Raw genomic sequence first — 20,660 nt, 5'->3', positions numbered from 1 at the left:
GCCTGGAGCTTGTTGATAAAAGTTCAAAGCATTTTTTCTTCATTATGGAAACATTTTCAATATGTACACGATGTTTACCTAGTTCGTAACATGGTTTAGGCAGTGACCTCTCACAAAATATTACAGATTTATTTTTCTAATGATACGGAAAGATATTTCATTCTGAAATGATAAGATTAAAAATTCTGGAGAATCATGCTTTCTACTTCATTTCCGTACTGTAGGAGAAATGTTCTCTGTGTATGTATGGTCAGATGCTATTAGGCTCTTTTTAGGTGCACAGTGTTTTCACTTCAAACAAGCTCAGATTTTTCAGTATTTTTTTTAAAGACAGCCACAACAGTCGGATGTGTAGTTGTTCTGACTGCGTGTTCACATGAAAGCAGGTCCACAATGAGTTCTGTGCTCTACAGAGAGCACTGGCAAGAATTTCTAATTTGAAGCTTTGAGCTCCAACTGTAACCATTTTGTTAAATTCTAGAAACAGCAACACATTTCTATCTTAAATAAGTCTACATTTACTTTAAGAATTTCGTAAGGTATGTTGCTACCAGTTGGCCAAGAGACGGTACAGCATATCCCCTCCGTTCTGGACATCTCCAGTCCAGGGACAAGTGGGTCAGACACACAGTGTCAAGTGCTGAATGCCAATTTAATGCTGTGCAACAAAGCCTTTTATACCCATACACCCGAAGCGCCTGCTCCACCCCGCAGTCCCATGACACCCGATCACACCCGAGTTCCTCCCTCCCACAAGCCTTCCTCAAGGCCACTGTGAGCCTCAGAGACCTGCAGCCCTGCCTTGCAACCCGACAAGGTATAGCATCATTTTCTGTCTACATTTGCCCAAAGTCAAGAACACTAGAAAGAATATTTCAATGTTTTTAACCGTATTCTCCATTAGTACCTTAGTGAAGGCAACAGAGATGTTTGATAATCCACCATATTTCATCAGTTTAGCATACAGATTGCAGAGGCAGCAGGATGTTGATTTCTATCCAAAAAAAATGTAAATAAAGGATAAAATGTTTTTGGAGCAAGTGAGTGTTAAGTGTGTTAACTCAGTTGCCTAGAGTGCACTGACAATCTACTACAGACTGTTCAAACATTTTTTTCCATATTAGTAAAGTTTTCAATGTAGAAATCCTGACAGTGGTTTCTAAGCTCATGTTCCTACGGAGACATCTGATTTGGTAAAGGAAATCTTTATCAACAAAGGCTACGTCCAGACAAGCCATATCTTACCCTATTATGTCTTCACTGGTAAGCTTTTGTGTAGTACAAGAGATAGTAATCATGGTTGCATCCTTCTCATTCACGTTTTAACTCAGTGTGCCATTTTTTCCAAGCAACAGGATCTTCCCCATTTTCATGGTCATGCAGACACACACACAGCTTTGGCTGAGGCTTTCTCATTGCAGTGGGTATGGCCTATGATGACTTCCCGCATTGAGTATTATACTCAGACAAGTAGAACGCTTGAAAAATTTTATTCAAGTCATTTTCACATAAACTTGCAACCATAATACGGGCATGTAACACAAGAATATGAAAGTGCAATAAAGAATACAAAGCTAGTGGCTGAATATTATAAATAAGAACTCATCAGATAAAGATGCAAAGTTTTTCTGAAGTCAAGACTCTTGGAAGAAAATTGAAGAAAATAATGAAAACTTCAAAAAAGTTGCAAAAACAAGTGGCATTTCATTGAATCTGTAGCAGTTAGTTGCATAATAGAAACCTCCCCATAACATACTCTTTGGTTTTAATGCAAGTTAAAACCTTTCAGCACCTTCTAGGATTTGGAGAAAAAGAAAAATGCCATGTCAGCATAAATGTGAGACACAGGATAAACCACCTTTACTTGTCTCATGTATGAAATTCACCCTGCTGGTTTGAATGAGTACAACACAAACAACATGACTAAGGTACATTTGGTGTTTGCACCCATTCCACGCTGCATAGTAAACTTTGGAGCAGAGAGAAAATGAGTAGACGTTCACCAACACAAAAACATCTACGCAATATGCTGGTTCAGATGGTGACCAATCTGTTGTTTTTTCATGTTTTTGTCTAGAAATATTCAAATACTAAATATATTTCAGGATTAAAAAAAATATTTAACGAACCCTTTCTGTAATGAGTCTGGTGTACAGTATGTTCCTTATGTGCAGTTTTTATCTGAAGACCTGAAATGCGGGAGGCAGTTGCTTCACACACGTATTTAATGTTCTCACATTTCAAAGGAAATATGAGACTACACGGCAGTGATTTTGTACTGCAATTTGCCTGATACTGCTCCCACTGAGTCCTTCCAAAGACTACACAAATGCCTGGTAGAAAGGGTTCCAAAACAGAATTTGCTTTATAAAATAAGATGTTATCAAACTTTTATAAATGGTTTTCAACAAAAATGCACATAATTTCTTAAATATACTCCAGTACGGAAATAGTTAAGATATCTGGGTCGAAACTGCAAAGCCAAGATACTGAAGATACTGGCTGGCACTCCCCTACTTAGAAATGCTTCTACACTTGCTATATGATCAACTCTTCTACTGCATTGTGATTAACTATAGTTAAATAGGGTAAGTTAAAGACACATTTCTTCATTTTTTTTAATCCTAAAATCTCTCACTTTTCTAAATAGATTGTTCGTGTTATTTTAGGCAATGTTTGTGCTATTGTACATTACTGTCATGTTCCTTAACATACACTTTAAAACAAATAAAACATTTTGCTACGGAAAAGAGCTACATCTCTGTAACCACAATATCCCCAATACTCAAAGTTATGGCGTTAAGCACCTTTCCAAACCAGGCCATTCCCACTGAAAGGTCTAAGTCCAGTACTCCAGCATGCTCCACCTACACAGGGTGCTTAAGCTCCTCTGGCTTCTTGCTGGTCTCAAGTAAGTTCTCTCAAAAGTTCTGCAAGTAGTTTGGATATAGCTGTCTGAGCAGGGTATTGCCTTGAAAACTGAGGGAGAAACTCCTCAGCTGCTCTGTGTCCAGTTAGTGCTTTCTTATCCCACAATCAGTGTCAAGCACCATGAAGTAACAGCACACCACCTCTTAGCAGGAAGCAGACTGCGCCCACTACAGCTCAGCTTCCATTGCAGCAGTAGCTTGTACATCTATTGCACAAAGCTGCTGTCAGGACTTTCGCCCCAATTCTGACCTAAGTTTCTAGAAAGGTGAATGCATTTGCATCTCTTAAACCTTAATCGTAAAACTCTTTGAGCTGAGATTTCAGAAGCCTGAACTCAAATCAGGCCCTCACACTTTGCAGATGCCACTTAATAAATGGCTTCCTAAGAAATCTGGTTTCCCTATTCTGCTCCATTTTGGGGCCCACAATGGTAACTAATTGCTAAAATGGATTTCTGAACAAACCAAAAGGGACCTACAGTCTAAACTGAATTCAGGACACGCTTCAAACATTGGGCAGTGAAAACGGGGTTGTTGGTTCTTAGATGCTTTTTCAGCATACCAACTAGCTGTACAAGCATAACCGAGTTATAATTAAGGTGGAAGTACTTTATAGTCTTGAAATAAATACATGCAGTAAAGAACAAGTTGATCCTTAACAGTTATCATGGTATTTGATAAAACTTCCAAATAGACTTCATAGGGTTCTATTGCATAAAATACTTCCAAATACTACCTGAAGTATTCTCAACAGTGATCAAAATCCTTACATATTGCTCAGATTTTTTCCCTTTTTCAACTATACTGAATAACACACCTATTATATGTATATATATATATACATATATATGTGTGTATATATGTATATGTATATACACAATACTGAGGTTTCATGTTTTGTTAGGTATTTGGAACTGCTGCTTAAACTAAATCAACACCAATCGATACTTCCAGGTCACTGTTTCAAAAGTAGATCCTTCATTTTACATATCTGAAATTTTCTGAAAGAAAACATGAGATCCCCTTGTGATATGTTATTTCACAGTTTAAAAACAAAATCACAGCTACTGTAGCTTACAGCAGGGTGCACTGCAAAAGCAAATTAATTTGGGGATGGGAAGAGGGGTGGTGTACCCAGCACCAGTAAGAAGTTCAGTGAAAAAATTTGATGTGGGCTGGAAGTTTTTCCCCTTAACAATGTTTCGATCCTGAACAGTCTAAGTTAGGATAATTAATGTATTTACTTTTGTTCTCTCTCTATACATAGTACATTTTCAATTCATCAGTGGAATACGGAGATACAAATTTTGACAGCCAAATGCAGTACTTAAGGGGGAAGTAGGCATTAGGCTTTCTCATGACAAAAATACTGTGTTAGAGATTCTGACCTACTTTTTTTCTGTGGTGCCATCCGAGTTAACTGCCTGTACTGTTCTGATGGCTAACCCGTTCAAATGGACTGTTTCTCACAGTTGACTACACAAGGGACTCTTCATCATCTCTATGAGCCCCCTTCTTGACAGGTTACCAATTTTATCCACACTGTGTGTGCAGAAGTCTTTTAAAAGCCCCACCTTGAAAAACCTCTTGAACATAGAAAGGTGGAAAAGTTCTTTAATTCATTTCTACAGATGAAAGGTTTCCTTCCAAACCCCATCTGCCTTTAAGAAAATGGTAAAACTTCCAATGTATTAAAAATGTAAACATAACTTTTCTTGCAGGGGTATAACTGATAGATAGATATAGATACATGTATTTCTCCGATATATGTTAATATCCCTTGAAAACTGAGCATACTTTTCTCATTCATATCAACACATCCCAACAAGTTTTGTTTAAATGGTTACAACGGGATTACTCTCAAGCTGTTTTTCATCCTGGTGCTTTATGAAATAGCTGGCATTAGTACTTTCTACTGCATTTTACTTAATTCGTTTTACAAAAAGATTTGCTACCTTCTAGAATATGCTCAACTCATTCACCAGTAATGTTCTGACTGAAATCTATCACCTGAATTCCAAACTTGCAGGTGTTAAAAAATGCTCATGGTTTTTTTGTGAATGAGTTAGTATTTCAAAATTTAGAATTATCTGTGCATGAATCACCAGATCCAAACATAATGCCAATTCAGATGCTTAAAATCCAGTTTCAGATTTTGCTCAGAAGCAGCTAATATGCTTCACAATCACATGATGTGTGTGGGTGTACATGTGCATGTGCTGTAGTTTTGCTTCTATACTGTTTACATCCTGTGGAAATTTAAATAATGATTCTTCAGTTCATAACATTTGGCACCATCTCATCCACTTTCTTTCATCTCTCTCAGTATCTGTTAAAGGAAAAGAAACAGTGTTATGCAAAGGGCAAAAAAAACAAAGTACAAAAATAAATCTGCCAAATATGCTTTCGTCAGCTTGAAGGTGCAGCTCAAAAACAGCAGAAGAAATTTTGTCTTCTCACCAGCATGAATACATGTATTTGATTGCATTTACTAAATAAGATGAGGAAATCATTAAGTTCAAGAATAAAGCATAAATTTCCTTTCCATTGGAACGTGAATGAGTTGAAAGAAGCCTAAATAAGGACTAAATAATATATATATATTTAATTAATGCAAGATAATGCAAATTATTTATTTACTACAGGTCAGGATTCAAAAGCTATGCAGTTATCATCAGCAAAGTAACGATTCCCAACCCTCCTGCCAAAAAAGACTTTTGAAAAGTACCATCTGAAACTTCAAATTAACATACTAGATCCTTAAAGCTATGGCATTTCTAATCTTCATAAATCTGATAGTCAACTTCAGTACTATGAACACAAAACAGTTAAAAAGAAATGTACTTACGGTGAAATTGTGCAGCCAGAGGCATATGCATGGTGGCCAGTATAGCGTATATCACAGCGTACTATGTTGTTGGAGTAATCAGATTCAGGCACCAAATAACTGGGGTTTACACTGACCTTCAGGGAAGAAAGCACAGTGCTGCATCTTGGTTGGTAACTTTACAAAAGGACATACACATATGATTTTGATTTAGGGAAGAAAACAAAACAAAACAAAACCTAAATTCTTACCTTCAGAATGTAGTTTCCAGGTTTCACATCTGTGATATCAATCCACTGGCAATCTATGTCAGCGTTGTAAGTGTCATAACAGCCAGGACTCAATCCCTTAAAAATGGAGTGAGATTGGTGTCAAAAATCCTTTAGTAACACAGAGACCAAAGTACACTTAACCACCACAATATCCCACTAGAGAAAAGAAGAATTACCAGAGGGAACAAGTTCTGTCTTTTCTAGGCATTTTATTTGAATACCTGACCTAGAACATGTAAGTCTAACAAGAGAGCACTGTACTACTGCTTGTTGTGTAAGAAACAGCTGTACTGCTGGTAAGTATTGATCTGTGAGACACCTGTAATTTATCTGTCATTTAAAGTCAACGATTAAAATTATGTGGAACTACTAATATTGAAAAGCACTCCTAGAAGAGGTGCTTAGCTGTGTCTCATTTCCATTTTCATCTAGCTGCACTTCTGATGCCTGTGACCAAGGATGGCAAGGATGGTCAGTCAGCACCTGAGCAGGAGGCACTGAGCTATATGGCAGGAATACTGTGACAGTGCCCACCTCTGTAAGACAGAATGCTGACACTGCCTCCTTGCCCTCCCCTAACTGCTCAAATACAAATGAGCCAGAAAACACCTCACAGAAAATAATACAGTTTACAACACAAGATTGTGTTTCACAGGAAAACATAGGGTTGAATATTTAAAAATCTGTATCCTAGCAGTATTTTATTATCATTTATGTCACAGTACTGTTTCCACGTAAACAATGTCAATGCAACTACTCATTTGTATTTACAAAATAAGAATAAAATCAATCTTGACCAAAGCCCAGACTGCAAATCTCAAGTAGGTCACTGCTGAGGTTCTTGAAGATGAGTTTGCTCACCTGCGCTGGAACCCATCACTGCCCTTAAGAACAATGCATCGTTTTTTGCTACAGATATACTCTGTCTAAATGCTGCCTCTGAATTCAGAAAAGGAAAATCAGTGGCAATTCTCACATTTAGTTTTGTAGGGAAGTGGCCTGGAGGGGCTTTTCTTCAGGCCAACACAGAGACGTAAAAATACTGGTAGAACTGAAAATGTATTCTTTCTTCCAGACATATCTTTTCTGAAAACTCTGCTGTCAGGAAACTTTAATAGCAATCTCCATATATGAATTTATCAGTGATTCAAACCTGGCATCTTTCATCATGACTGATACAGACAGCCTTAGGGAAAGCTGATACATCCTAGTAACACACAGACTACACAAAATCCAAGTCTTGCAAGAATTCCCTCTAGACCCAGCTGGTGATCAGCTCAGACTCTCTCATGTATGTGCCAAGTCTGAGGCTGGAGGAAAATTTTACAGTCCAATTGCAAATCTCTGAAATATAGGCTTCCAGTGGAAATGCTGACACAGGCATTATTCTAGTGACACAAATACTCCAGCCGTAAAATATGCATGCTGCTTAGTTAGATGTCATAGTCTACAAAAGGAGAAAATGTGTTTAAAAAACCTCTTCAAAGCCTCTATGTAGGGTAGATCATTCATTATATCTAAAATTCAAATGTGTACTTGTCAGCCAGTCAAGTATGGCTGTCATTTCTCTGTAATAACATAACTACCTCCTAAATTAAAAACTGCAGAATAAGGGATAAAAGTTTACAGTATGACCACATTGAATTGAACCACTGATCTGTCAAGCTCAATGTAATCTCTGACAGGACTGAGGAAAAAACTGTGTAAAAATGGGAGTTGTAAAGGTCCTTTACCCTTCCATCCACAAAGCATTTAACAATATCTGAAACACAGATTACCATGTTTACAACCCTCCATTATTTTGCCTAAGTCTTTTTTTAACTCGTAGAGATATTTTTGGTCTCTGCAACAGCCTTTGGCAAGGAGTTTGGTAATTTATTCCCATGTTAAAAGAGAACCCCTCTCTTTTAAAGCTGTTGTCCAGAAGTTCTGGATATCCTAAACTATTGTACGGTGAAAATCAGTGAGTATCAACAATTTCCTTTTGCTGTCCAGGACCACCCATCACTTAATACTGTTTCTGGCTTCCCAAATGGAACAGAGTGGTTGCCATGCTACACTCATGGTCATCCTCATCAGTCGTCCTGGTGTTGACTGGTCTGTCTGCTTGCTCTATTAGTCTGCCTGTCATGGACTTGTAAAATATTACAGTGATACATTCCTTTTCTTTTTTCTTTTCTTGTCTAGTCCTTTAGTAAGCCATAACACCTCAATTTACTTTTGTATATGCCTACTCATAATGCACACGTGGCTGTGATTAATTTTAATTCTATACATGCATACAACAATGCTGTAATTTTTCCTTACTGGACTGCTACCCAGTAGCTACAGGCACTAAGGAAATTCAGCGCTTTGCAGCTTCATGCCCAGCAAGGGAGAAAACACACCCTATGAACTCTGGGAGCAGACAAAGACATCACCAATCACTCTGTGGAGAAGGAATGCTTCAAGAAACTTTTTTACTGTTTTGTTTCAAGCAACTCATTTACAGCCTTGAGTTCTCCTTAGCTTGTTTGATCCATCTTACTGAAATAACTTGTGCTGTGTTTTAACATACAGTTCACTAACACTGCTAGAGTAATGAGTGTCCCTGCACTTCAGTGACACACACATTTTGCAGCAACTGGGTACACTGTAACACTCCAAGCTACCATCATGCTCCCTGCAGTGGAGAATTTCCAAGCTAGTTATCAAATCAGGTGATACAGCCTGCAGTGGCAGAGGAAAAAAAATCCAAAGATAAATCAGGTGGAAAAAATTCTTGGTCCCCTTTGAACCAACTCTTACCTGTGTGTGTGCTGTACATGCATATCGTCTGTAATACCCGTAATCACAGGAGGTATCTTCAAGGCAGAAACTTGCTTTGTGTCCTTCAGCAACTTTTCTGTGCGAGCTTGCATCTAACAAGTCATAGTGACTGAATTCATCCATGCTGTGATAATGCCTGTTGGACCGTGGATAGGTTATTAAAGATGGAACAGATTTAGTTAGCATTGTTTGAATATATTTCTATTCCATTATCTTCTGCTAAATCTGGCCAATTTTGTTTTCATTGCATACAACTCATGTGTCAGTATACTTTCCTACCAACAACTGCTCAGTTAAGTAATATTATTATTCCAATTTTCAGTGACTATGTTCGAACAGCACTGTTTTTCCAAAAAATTTCAGTTTTATCAGGAATACACTGTTATCAGAATAACAATAACAAGTATTAAATAGTTCATGCTTGAATCGTAAATCTCAAAACTTTGCCTTCAGGCAGAGTTTGGCTAGGAATGCTTACCTTGCATACTATACATTCCAGAGAAGTTTCCTACTTGTCACCAAAAAAGCAGGAATTTACTTTCCTATTTCTACACTCCTCCCAGTCATCAGATTATTGACACATAAAAGTCTGCCTAAAGGGACTGTCATTTGTGTACTGCTCTCACTATCTTGGTTATTAAGAACTAACAGAAACAGAGTAGAGACGTCAACATCTCTGCAGTCTGTACTTGATGTGTTCTCTATTTCAAAACCATGAGTATGATTCCAATCTATGCACTTCTCTTGCTCTCATACACAGTGAGTTCTAGCTTCCACTGTTGACTTGAACACCTAGTGTTGTAGAAATATGACTTTTTCTTAAAAGGTAGAGACCTAAACTTGTACTATCTATCCGTACTTTGTCTCTGCAGCATTTTGCTGCTGTAACTTACTGTCACTTTCAGTTCATCGGGCATATGGTTGGGTATATGATTAAAAAGGTTTCAAACACATAATTAAAATGCAAAGAAGCCCACAAGTCTGAAGCATGCACTAAAACCAGTTCACTGATGACTAATGCTGATAACTTGCCAAAGTCATTGGTAGTCATAGATCATTTCCAAATGGACTTGTTTCACTGTCAAGAAGATGATCATGAGAAATGCCTTTTTTGTTCTTATTGGCTTTGTATCTTCTGTTTTTTGGAATTAGTATTAGAGACATTTTGCATCTGGATAATGGTATCTCGGCTACAGTGACACAGTAAAAACTGCTTTTCCACCAGTGGAAGATTTCAACTTATCTCCATCCGTTTCATTCATTTATCGACTTAGTACAGACCATGGTTGGGAATTTTGTTGCTTTTTTCCACAGTAGAGTGTAAAGTACAGCATGTATGGAAACTTAGCTTTTTTACTTTTTTCATTTGGTTTTAGCTTTTTACAAGATTTTTTAATAAGATTCATAACCTAGTAGTATCAGTCTTTCTTTAAAAGAACTGGTTTCAATAAAGCTGCTTTTTTCATTCAAGTTTGACTACAGGCAGTTGAAGTTAATCCCCACGTAACCTGAAAGAAATATTCCATTGACTCCAGCGGCTTCAAGGTCAAGCCCTCTTTACATATTATTTTTAATGGTATAATATTAAGCTAACACAGATGTACCCATAACTTAAAATTCTATTTTAAGTAAGGTAAACTTTCTAGAAGTTTACAACTGGTTCTGCTAGAAAAGTCAAAATAGGAACAAAACTGCAAACTCTGGCATGTGAATTTTCTGAAAGAGTACAAGTTTGCAGTGTTACCAGCCTCCAGAGTGTTGGAAATGGGCTTCGTTCGCTTTGCTATATTTTCAATGGCTTAAACATTAAAGAGTAATACTGCTTTGTGAAAAGAGCAAGATGATCAAGGTGTGATATGGATATTGATCAGTAGATCGGTACCTCATCCACTACGTATCAACCTGAACATTCCTTACCAAGCTAAGCCAAGAAGTTCAGGTCACAAAGTATGGGTCAAAGTTTAGAATGATACTTAACAGGGAACATGCTACTGAATGCACATTTCAGGGTTTCAACAATTACTTTATGCAAATGCAAGTGGCCAGTAACCTACATGAAATGTAGATATATATAGGAGAAAGTGTCACTGTCAGAAATGATTCAAGTCTTGTTCTTGTAACAGATTTATACTCCTAAGAGTTTTAGACTTACAGATACCCAAGCTTCATACACATTTAGTATCCACGTGCCTCTACAAAGTGTGCATACCCACGGCTCCCACACATTCCACCCCAGTTTTACAAAATGTCACTTCATGATTGACAGTTTGTTAGTGAAAAAGATGAGAAGATACCATACTGAGGCACTTCACTCACTGGTGACAGCTGTGCCACTCCCAGGAATAACGAGGTCTGCTTGGTAGGAAATCTGAAGTTCCTTGGTTTTTCACTCTTTGTGGGAATCTCAGGAGCACTCGATTGTCATAGTCTCTAACATCCGCTCGATAAGCTGAACTATAATAATGCAGAAAAAAAAGAGCCATCAAAAACTAACAAACAAAAAAACCCTTTAAAATACTTTGTATTGCTTCAGAGGTAACTGAATGGTATAGATCTTTCAAGCCTGCTGAAAGCTCATGCACAAGAGCTCCAAATACGCTGATGTTTGGAAGTGCCTCCTGCTGTCAGACGAAGTGGGTAAGATTCAGGCCTGCATCTGATCCTGTGAACACGAGTCTGACCACAGGCTCTGGCTGTTTAGCAGGTCACTGCTTGGTTGTGAAAGTGCCCAGGTACCAAGAGCACAGCCTGACAGCTGCTGAATGAGCATAGTATCATATAACAGATGCTTGTTTCTGTTGTAAAAAAGAAAAATACTGAGCACATACCCTGTGAATATTCTAGTTTACACTGACATAGCTTTTTTTTGTTTGGTTGTTTTTTTTTTTCTTTTAATATTGCAGTACTGTAACCAGTTGCTACTCAAGAACATGTCATGCTGTCTTCGTTGTGAAGTGAGCCCAAAAAATACTAGTCCTGATTATACCACGTTCTTCTATTTCAGCAACTGAAGAAAGCGCATGGCCGTGGAAACAATCTGACATCAGTTAACGATGCTGTTAAATAAATGAGTCTGTTCTGCATGATAAGGTACGAAACCAGTTAAACGGTTACAGCCAGCCGTCTTGGTTTTGTTCCAAACAAAACAGGAAAACCCCTCACTGCCTAGCGTGGAGGACCCGGTTCGGTCAGCAAAGCTGTTTAACTCCGACCGCGACAGGGCACAACTCAAATTGACTCTAGTCCTCCATCACAGTCTGCGATAGACAGGCACACGAACGATCAGCGCGTTCTGACTCCGGCACTATCTGGCGCTGGTTGGGAATGAGCTTCTGGGAATGGGTCTGCGGGTGTCCCCGCGCTGCCCAGCTCGGTGTGACGGCAGAGCCGCCGGGTTACCCGTCCCGCACTGCGGTCCTTACCTGGCCAGGCAGTTCTCCTCGGCGGCGCAGCGCAGGTTGTACATGGACATCCTCTGCACGTAGGTGGACGCCTGGATGTAGTAGGGGTCCGGCACGAGGTCGGGTAGACCTGCAGTTCGTCAGAGAACCACAGCGCAGCAGTCAGCCGGGACGCGGCCCCGCGCGGCTCAGCCCCGCCGACCGCCGCCTCCCCCGGCCCGGACCCCCGCCCGCGGCGGCAGGAGGGCGCGTGGTCCCTTACCGTACTGGAAGTAGCCGGTGCCGTAGCCGGGCCGGTACCTGCTGCCTTGGCGCGGCCGCTCGTAGGTGTCGTAGTAGTTGTAGTAGGGGTTATCGTCCGTGTACTTGTAGGGGTTGTAGGGGTCGTCGCCCACCATCACGTCCTCCCGCCCGGCCCGCAGACCGCTGGGCGCGGGCAGTCCGCCGGCGCTCCGCTCGCTCTCGTCGCCGGGGCCCCCGGACCGCGAGGCCGCCGAGGAGGGGCTGGCGGCGGCGCGGCTGCCGGAGGGAGCCTGATAGCCGGCCTGGAACCAGTGCCGGGCGCCCGAGCCCCGGCTGCCGCCGGGCTGGGGCCGGGGCCGGGGCTGGGGCCGGGGCTCGGGCTCGGGCTCGGGCTCGGGCTGGGACTGGGGCCGGGCGGCGGCACCCCGCGGCGCAGAGCCGTTCCCGCGGAGCAGCAGCACGGGGCCGCTCGCCGGCTCGGCCGCCTGCCGGCGCCGCGGGGGCTGGTACTGGGCGCCCTGGCTGAGCAGGCTGTACACCTGTCCGTTGTTCTCCCACTGGATGCGCTGCCTCCAGGCGGCGGGGGGCGGCTGGCAGCCGACGGGCCACAGCCCGCTCCAGAAGATGCAGGCGTGCAGCTGGGCGAGCAGCAGCCCCGGCGGAGCGCAGCGCATCGTCTCGTCTGTCCCGGGACTCGCGGGCGGGGAGAGAACGGGGCGAGCACACGGGGGGGGCGGCGGGCGCGGGGCGGCCGAGCGGAGCGGAACGGAGCGGAGCGCGGGAATCAGGCGCGGCGGCAGCCGGGCGGTGCCATCGGGCAGCTCGGGCCGGCGGCGGGGAACCGGCCCGGGAGCGGCTGTCCTCCGCGCTATTTGTAGACGAACAGTGCGAAGCGGCCGCGCAGCGAGCAGTCAGCCTCTCGCCGTCCCTCTCGGGCGTCTGCAGCTAGGAAGGAAGGAGGAGCAGCGGCGGAGCAGGGACTTTAAACTCGCTGGCACGCTCGCAAAGTTACACAAGCCCCGCTGGCTGCGCCCCCGCTATTCGTGCACGTAATGCTGCTGAAACGTGCGGCCCGGACGGTTCCCCATCGCCGCCCCCCGCCCGCGCGGGGGCGGCCGCAGGGAGACAGGGCAGGGGCGGCCGCGGGGCCCCGGGCGGAGCCGGGCCGGGCCGGGCCGGGCTTGCGGCGGGCGAGCGCGCCCAGACACACGTAGGCTGCCAGGCGCGGAGCTCGCCAGAGTATGCCGTGCGGCAGCGCCAAAGTATGCAAAGGAAAAATGCTATTAGCTCATCAGCGCTGGGAGACGGAGCGGGGCGGCGGGAGGGGGAAGGGGCCGCGAGCGAGAGAAGATACATATTTCTGGAAAAATGTGCTGCTGGGGAGCGGGGCTGGGGACCTCCATGCCGGGGCCGAGACGCCGCGACCCGTAACGACCCCTTCATTAGGAGAAAGCCCTCAGCAAATAAACCTTCGCCTATGGACTTGGTTTTCTGCGAATGAGTCACACGAGAAATATACCGGCGCTTCTCCTGCCGAGCGGGTTCCCATTGAAAAGCGAAATTTCGCCTGGCAGAGACCTGGCGCACGCAGCCCCCCCGGGGCAGCGGAGCCCGGCGGGGCAGCGGGGCCGGCCTTGCCCGGCAGCCCCAGGGGTCCGTGCCCGAGGGACCCGCGAGGGTTGTGCCGAGTTCCGTGCTGCGGGGATCCCGCGGGGACCTCGCGCTGCACGGCCTGCCTGGCACAGCGAGGTGCTGCGAGGCTGCGGCGGGCAGGTGCTCGCCTTGGGTCAGCTCTCCTGTGCACTGTCTTTTCATTCCGATTTTTTTTTTTTTTACATGTTACTTCAAATGGTTCCCAGGCTATGGGTGAAATCCTGCCAAACGCAGCTCTGCACCCACGGCGGTGAGGAGCCTTGAGGGCTGAAGTGTCCATTTGGTAGTAGCAGCAGCTCCTGGCTTCCCAGTAGCTCCCTACAGACCCTGAAGAGCATGGGGTGCATCCTGGGTGCTGCCCTCATCCCAGTAGGCCAGAGCTGTGCATAGGGCCAGGCAGCTGCCCTGCTGCTGTTACTAGCAATCCAGTGCACAACTTGCGCTTCAGCTGGGGCAATCCTAGGGATTCCCAGACTGGAAGAGCAGCCTTACATAGAAGGACTTGGTCTGCTGGTGGGCAGAAAGCTGGGCAGGAGCCAGCAGTGTATGCTTGCAGCCCAGAGGGCTGACTGTATCCTGGTTTACATCAACAGGGGGGTGGCAGCAGGGCAGGGAGGGGACTGTCTTCATGGGGCTCCATGTCGGGTATGGCATCCAGGCCTGGGGCCCCTAGCACAAGAAGGATGTGGAGCTGCGGGAGCAGGCCCAGAGGAGGTACACAAAGATGATCAGGTGATAGAGTACCTATTCCAAAAAGAAAGAGAAGTGGGGCTTCTTCAGCCAAGAGAAGGCTCTGGGGAGACCTGACTACATCCTTCCAGTACTTGAAGAGAGATTTTAAGCAGGAGGGGACAGACTTTTTTACAAGGCCAGTAAGTGGTAGATGATGGGATAAATGGTTTTATATTAAAAGAGGGAATATTAAAGTTAGATACTAGGAAGAAAATTTCTACCCAGAGGGAGGTGAGGCCCTGACACAGGCTGCTCACAGAAGCTGTGGGTACCCAATCCCTGCAGGTGCTGAAGGCTGGATGAGGCTCTGGGCAGCCTAATCTGCTGGACAACAACCAGCCTGTGGAATAGGGGTTGAAACTGAATGAGCTTTAAGGTTCCTTCCAACCCAAGCCATTCTGTGATTCTCTTTCTTGCTTGCAGTAACCCAGTAACAAACTGAGTGTTGGTTCTTACTGCTGGGCAGCACCAGACTGGTGAGGAGCATCCCCTGGAGCAGATCCTCTGCCAGAAACACACATTCTGGTGTTTCTTCACATGTGGGATGTGTCTGACAGTTCCTATTGGACTCAGCTGAGCAGCTTACTACAGAAGTGGCTGGGGATGGGTTTTCTTATTCATCACAGTTTGCAGATCGTTTGTCCCCTCAGATCATTCTAGTTGTGGTTTTGATAGTATTCTTCTCTGTATAAGGTTTTGCCTGGAACAGTCAGTGACTAAGACTGACTAAAATGGAAAGGCTGAAGGCAGGGAAAATACAACACTGAAGAAATGAGAGCTCTGCCTTTCTAATCTTCTCTAAATCTTACTAGTGTTTCAAACAGCAGGTTGTTTCCTAATGTGTGGTATTAGAAAATGTTTCCACAATGGGATTATAACCATCTTCTTTTGTTGGATTTTGTTGTTGTTGTTGTTGTTTGTTTGTTTGTTGTCCTGATTAAGTATTTTTCATGCAATTGGATACAAGGATACGGCAGAGTTGATGCTAGTCCTGCCCATTTATCAGCCATTCACATTGTTGGCCATTTTTTGTCCACAGCACTACTGTTATTTTCTAATGAATCTGTGCCTTATAAATCACAAAAAGCACTAGAGAGTCACATCCTTCATGATGTGTTATTAGATGCTCATGGCCATTCAGCAACTGTCCTTTCCCCACAGATAGCTTGTTGGTGCTTTGCTTTTTTACCTTGGTAAAGCCCACCAGCAGCTGTGACCTGATGTAGCATGAAAATCTCTTGATAAGACTTTAAAAGTCTTATAAGCAAGCCAGATAAAGAGATTATTTTAGAAAATTACCTAAAAATTAGCTGCTAAGCTTTCTCATGAGTTTAATGCATCTGCTTTGTAAAGACTAGTTCTGATGCTGGATTGCAGTTCACTTAGTGACCTAAACATTTGCCTGCTTATTTCAGCTAGTGTGCCTGGTGCATGTTGCCCTGGGGATTTTCATTTCTGCCACTCACAGAAATAAAGAGAATATTTATAACTAAAAAATTAAATTCACCTTCCTCAGAAAATTACACTAATAGAAGCAGATACTCGTATGCAACCCCAGTGATTTCTTAAAACCAAGGATCGGGATTTTACATTTAAACTGAAGCAGTAAATCATTGCACTCCACATTCAAAGATTAGAAGTGGAAAACAGTTTTTAGTGACATGTGACATTGGAGTTCTCTTTACATATACACCACTTTTGAACAGAAGTTGTGAATCCTCAAAACACAAGAAGATAAACTTCTATTAAAAAATGCCTCAAAGCCATTTGAATTTGTTGTATCTTAGTACGTCAGAAGAAAGAGATTTCAACATTCTTTATGCTTATTTTGTTCAGTGTGCTGATGAAAGCAGCAGTCTGGTGTTATTCTAAATGTACAGCTTACTTACAACACTTAATCTATTATGTTTAATTTTATTTTTAAAAGATTATCAACTAATTTGTGTTCCTATCTCATGTAAAATTGGATTCTTACCTGCAAGCACAGACACGAAGCAAGAATTACAAGTCCTCTTACAAAATTGTAACATAAGACTAGACAACCTTAAAATGCATTAGATGTATTTTCTCAAAGCTGGTATTCATTTGTTATTTAAAGTTTTGGTTGCTGAGGAGTTACTATGAGGAAAAGTTTGAGGAGTAGTGGCTGCTTTCAGCTTTCCATATTTCAGAAAAATTTAGTTTACTCATCTGTGAGTTATGCTTGAGTAGGCAAAGTACTTACTCTGGTTTTTTTTCTGTCTGCATAGGCAATGAATTGCAAATAGATTATTCAAACTTACCTTGTTTTGCACACTTTACTGATCCTATTTTATAACTTTGTCACTTTTGAATTGAAGTGCTCAAAACTGGATAAATTTGTTGCACATTGGAACACTGGATTTTCCTGAATCCCATTTGTCAGGAGGTCCAAGTGTCTTTGTTTAGAAACTCATTGTTAGTGCACTGTGTGAAGAAGTTCCTAATTGTAAGGAGTTCCCCTTAATAACTTGAATTATTAGGGTAGGACATTCTTCATAGTACATGAACTTAACTGGAAACTTAAGGACACTAAGGTTCAGGTTTGTGATGAGATTTTTTTAACAAACTGACTTAATTAGAGACCAGAATCATAGAGTTTTCCTGACATCAGTAGGCTTTGGAGAAGACTCTATGAGAATTTGCTTTTTACAAAACCTAATTTTCTAGTTAAATTTAGCTACTGTTTGAATTTGAAGTCTCTCATCAAGCAGCTTCCTATGACCACAAGTAAAATGAAAAGGTAAACTTTCAGACTTTTTCTCTGCCCTGAATTTATAAGGGAATACATATATTTTTCTTTAACAATCTTGTCCATTTGTCAAAAAAAGAGAAAGTGTAGAATTTTACCAGTAGGTGGTCTCCTCAATTCAAAGTAGAACACAGTTTGTCACCTATCCCCTATCTAATATTTGGGTTAAACTTTTTGCATGACAAAACTTGTAATTTCTCGTTTTTACACACTGTATAGACTCACTGAATTGCACATCCCTACTTCCAGTGTATAAAATTAAACACGATTGTAAATCTCTGCAGAATCAGACAGCATTGTCAGGAAAAGTAATTGCAGCAGCTGAGGCAAGTGTTGGTCTCTTCTTCTGTGAGACTTGAAGATGAACACCTTCTTTCATCGGTAGACCTTTTTCATACTGAAGTTTTGAAGTGAAGTTATAATAACTATGTTTTTAAAGTTTTGACTGTTGATGTGTTGTTTGAATTGCATATGAATGTTTTCAAAGCTTCTGGTTCCATGGCTTCTTACCTGAACCTAAATAAAAGCAGCATCATGAAAATTGAACCAAATATAATCATTCTCTTTTGAATTTGTATTTTATCTCTGATTATTGTTCTCTAACTACTCTGAAAGGATTATATAACAAGTGAGATATCTAAATATTGAAATAAATAAAATACAGTTATTTCAAATTCAGTCAGAGCTTTGAAAATCTACCCAGGTTATTTCCTTTCATATGTCAGCATCAACAATGCATGCTTCCCTAACAGTTGTCCTTGGGGTATTCATTGCAGTAGTACAATATATTTATTGTCAGTAGTTAAACCAATTATGTTCATTCTGATTTCAGGAAATTATCTGAAGATGCATAGAAAGGAATAGTAATTAAGGATTCTCAGAGCAAATAGCCTACCACCAGGGCAGCAATGCAGGGGAGAAATACACGTTAGTTTCCCTTAGCAAAGTTAAAAAATTAAAACTGGGTTTGTAAGCAGGTTTGTAAGTGAGTGTAAGCTATATATTTTTGATTAGGGAGTTCAGAGTCCTCAAGAGTCTTCATAAGCAGAGTCATGTCCTCAACAGTTGCCTGCCATCGCAAACATGGATGGTGTAATTCCATTTACTGTAATGCAGTGAAAACACCTGAAAACCTTAATTAGATTCAGTAAAATCAAATGTTTGCTAAACAGTTCTGATCACAGGCATTTCTTGTTTGTGACAGAATGAATCTTCCCTTCTGCCAATGGACATTTTCCTCTAAGAGAAAAAAGCACACATAGTAAATCCAGGCTAAGAACTTGAGAAAACAATGAGTTTGAAATGGAGGCATTCAACAGTCTGTTCTGAGATCAAGAACATTAGGTATGAAGGGGGAGGAATGGATGACATTCCAAATTAGCTGTTTTTCTTTCCTTTTCAGTGGGAGAGAAGCCCTTGTGAAGTCCAACATCATGTTAAAAGCTGGACGTGTCTGCAGGAACTTTGGAACATTATTCTAATATGCATTTTATCAAAGATATTTAGACAGCATGGCAGTGATATGTCTAAAACACATCTAACTTTGTAAAGATAACATAAAGGAGTTCCTTATAAACTGTATCTCATTCATCATCATTACTAAGTTATAGTATAGTATATATAAGCAGAAATACTGGCAGATGAATACCGATATACCGGAACCTGATAGTCCTTTTTTATCCAGAGCATAGCATTTTGGTCTTCATAATCATCTCTGTATTTGTGTGGTTGACACAGAGACAGGTGATCTTCTTAATTTTTCCATCAGTATGTGATGGAAAAATATTAGAAAAGAGCTCACTTTCAAATGCCAGGGTGGTGTAAATCAATTTCAAATTTCATAACTGGCTCAGGAAAAGAGCTCTCTGTTATACTGATGAGGTGCATACAGACACTCAGTTAAAATAGCAATCTGTAATGGCATTTGCAATGCAAATTCAAATGTGAAAGAGTTGGTACAACAATGAGGAACTGTCAGAGGAACTCCAGTATCCCTGCAGCTAGTGTGTTAATTGTCTTCTACTGGGATTGTCTTCACTGAAAATTTGTACCTTGTATTGGTACAAAAAATTCACCTTCATTTTAGCAGAGAGAATGCTACCTTTGCATTGTATATAATGTTCTTAGAGGTATCAGGGATAATAAAAATAAAGTCTGCAGATTGTATTGAAATAGAGATGAAGAAGAATATAAATCAGTATTAAGGACCAACTTCTCCATAGTGAGACCTACTTGCAGCAGTACACAGAAACTTATCTGACAAAGGGTCTTCTTTTAATAGAGATGCTGGTTAAGGCTTCTGAGATACATTTTAGTAGCTGACTTCCCATGCAAGAAAAATATAGTTTAGGAATCTATCAGCAATTAATCCTGATGGATGTCTCTAGTAGCCCTCATTCTATATTTCTAAGATACAGAATATCTTTCTTAGATATATATCTAAGATACAAATATTTCCACTCTTAGAACAAGTCACCTTGCATACAATGGAACAGACATTTCAGTTTGCCTAAACTGATGCTCTGGACTGGTGAGCATTTCTTGGTTGCTGCGCATTCCTTTTCATGGTTATAGCTATGACTTTCCTAGGAAGATTGAAACAGATTGTGTCTAGTTTAATGAGTCTTGGTAAGAATTGGCTATTTAGTTACCTTCCTTCTAAAAAGAAGAGAGCACTAAACTCACTGAGAAATTATTTACTGTTCATATTCTGATATGCTGAATCACCTCTCCTACAAAGAAAGGCTGAGACTGCTGGGGTTGTTCAGTCTGAAGTAGAGAGACTCCAGCAGGTCCTCCTTGCAGCCTCTTGGTATTTAAAAGAAGCTTATAAACAGCAGGGAGAGCAACTTTTTACATTGTCAGTTAGTGATAGGACAAATGGGAATGGTTTTAAATTAAAAGGGGAAATTTAGGTTAGATGTGAGGAGAAAATTCTTTACTTAGAGGGCAGTGAGGACCTGGCACAGCTGCCCAGAGAGCTGTGGATGCCCCATCTCTGGAGGTGCTCAAGGCCAGGCTGGA

At 41.8% G+C, this 20,660-nt stretch overlaps 1 protein-coding gene across 2 annotated transcripts; it reads right to left on the bottom strand.

The window, feature by feature from the left end:
* Positions 1-5,037: 5,037 nt before the first annotated feature.
* On the bottom strand, positions 5,038-13,162 carry LOX (lysyl oxidase). Of its 2 annotated transcripts, XM_065744327.1 has the most exons (7): positions 12,501-13,162; positions 12,260-12,368; positions 11,154-11,291; positions 8,817-8,973; positions 6,009-6,104; positions 5,779-5,894; positions 5,038-5,259 (listed from the first exon to the last, which is right to left on the bottom strand). In XM_065744327.1, exons 1-7 carry the CDS (start codon positions 13,153-13,155, stop codon positions 5,253-5,255), a joined length of 1,278 nt encoding a protein of 425 aa, XP_065600399.1. In that variant the 5' UTR covers positions 13,156-13,162; the 3' UTR covers positions 5,038-5,252. The 2 variants fall into 2 exon arrangements, with proteins under 2 accessions (XP_065600399.1, XP_065600400.1); XM_065744328.1 differs by lacking the exon at positions 5,038-5,259 and having other exon boundaries at positions 5,775-5,894.
* Between the last annotated feature and the right edge of the window lie 7,498 nt (positions 13,163-20,660).

Source organism: Cyrtonyx montezumae, unplaced genomic scaffold (assembly GCF_038088225.1).
Source record: "Cyrtonyx montezumae isolate F1298 unplaced genomic scaffold, pur_monq_1.0 scaffold_30, whole genome shotgun sequence".
NCBI classification, from domain to species: Eukaryota; Metazoa; Chordata; class Aves; order Galliformes; family Odontophoridae; genus Cyrtonyx; species Cyrtonyx montezumae.
This window is presented reverse-complemented; position numbering and strand designations above follow the sequence as displayed.

Excerpts from the sequence above, each read along its gene's own strand:
- LOX (XM_065744327.1), bottom strand. The coding sequence starts at position 13,155 with ATGCGCTGCGCTCCGCCGGGGCTGCTGCTCGCCCAGCTGCACGCCTGC. Across the intron at positions 12,369-12,500 it reads CACCGGCTACTTCCAGTACG|GTCTACCCGACCTCGTGCCG; the intron begins GTAAGGGACCAC and ends GACGAACTGCAG. Across the intron at positions 8,974-11,153 it reads GAGTGGCACAGCTGTCACCA|GCATTATCACAGCATGGATG; the intron begins GTGAGTGAAGTG and ends ACGGTCCAACAG.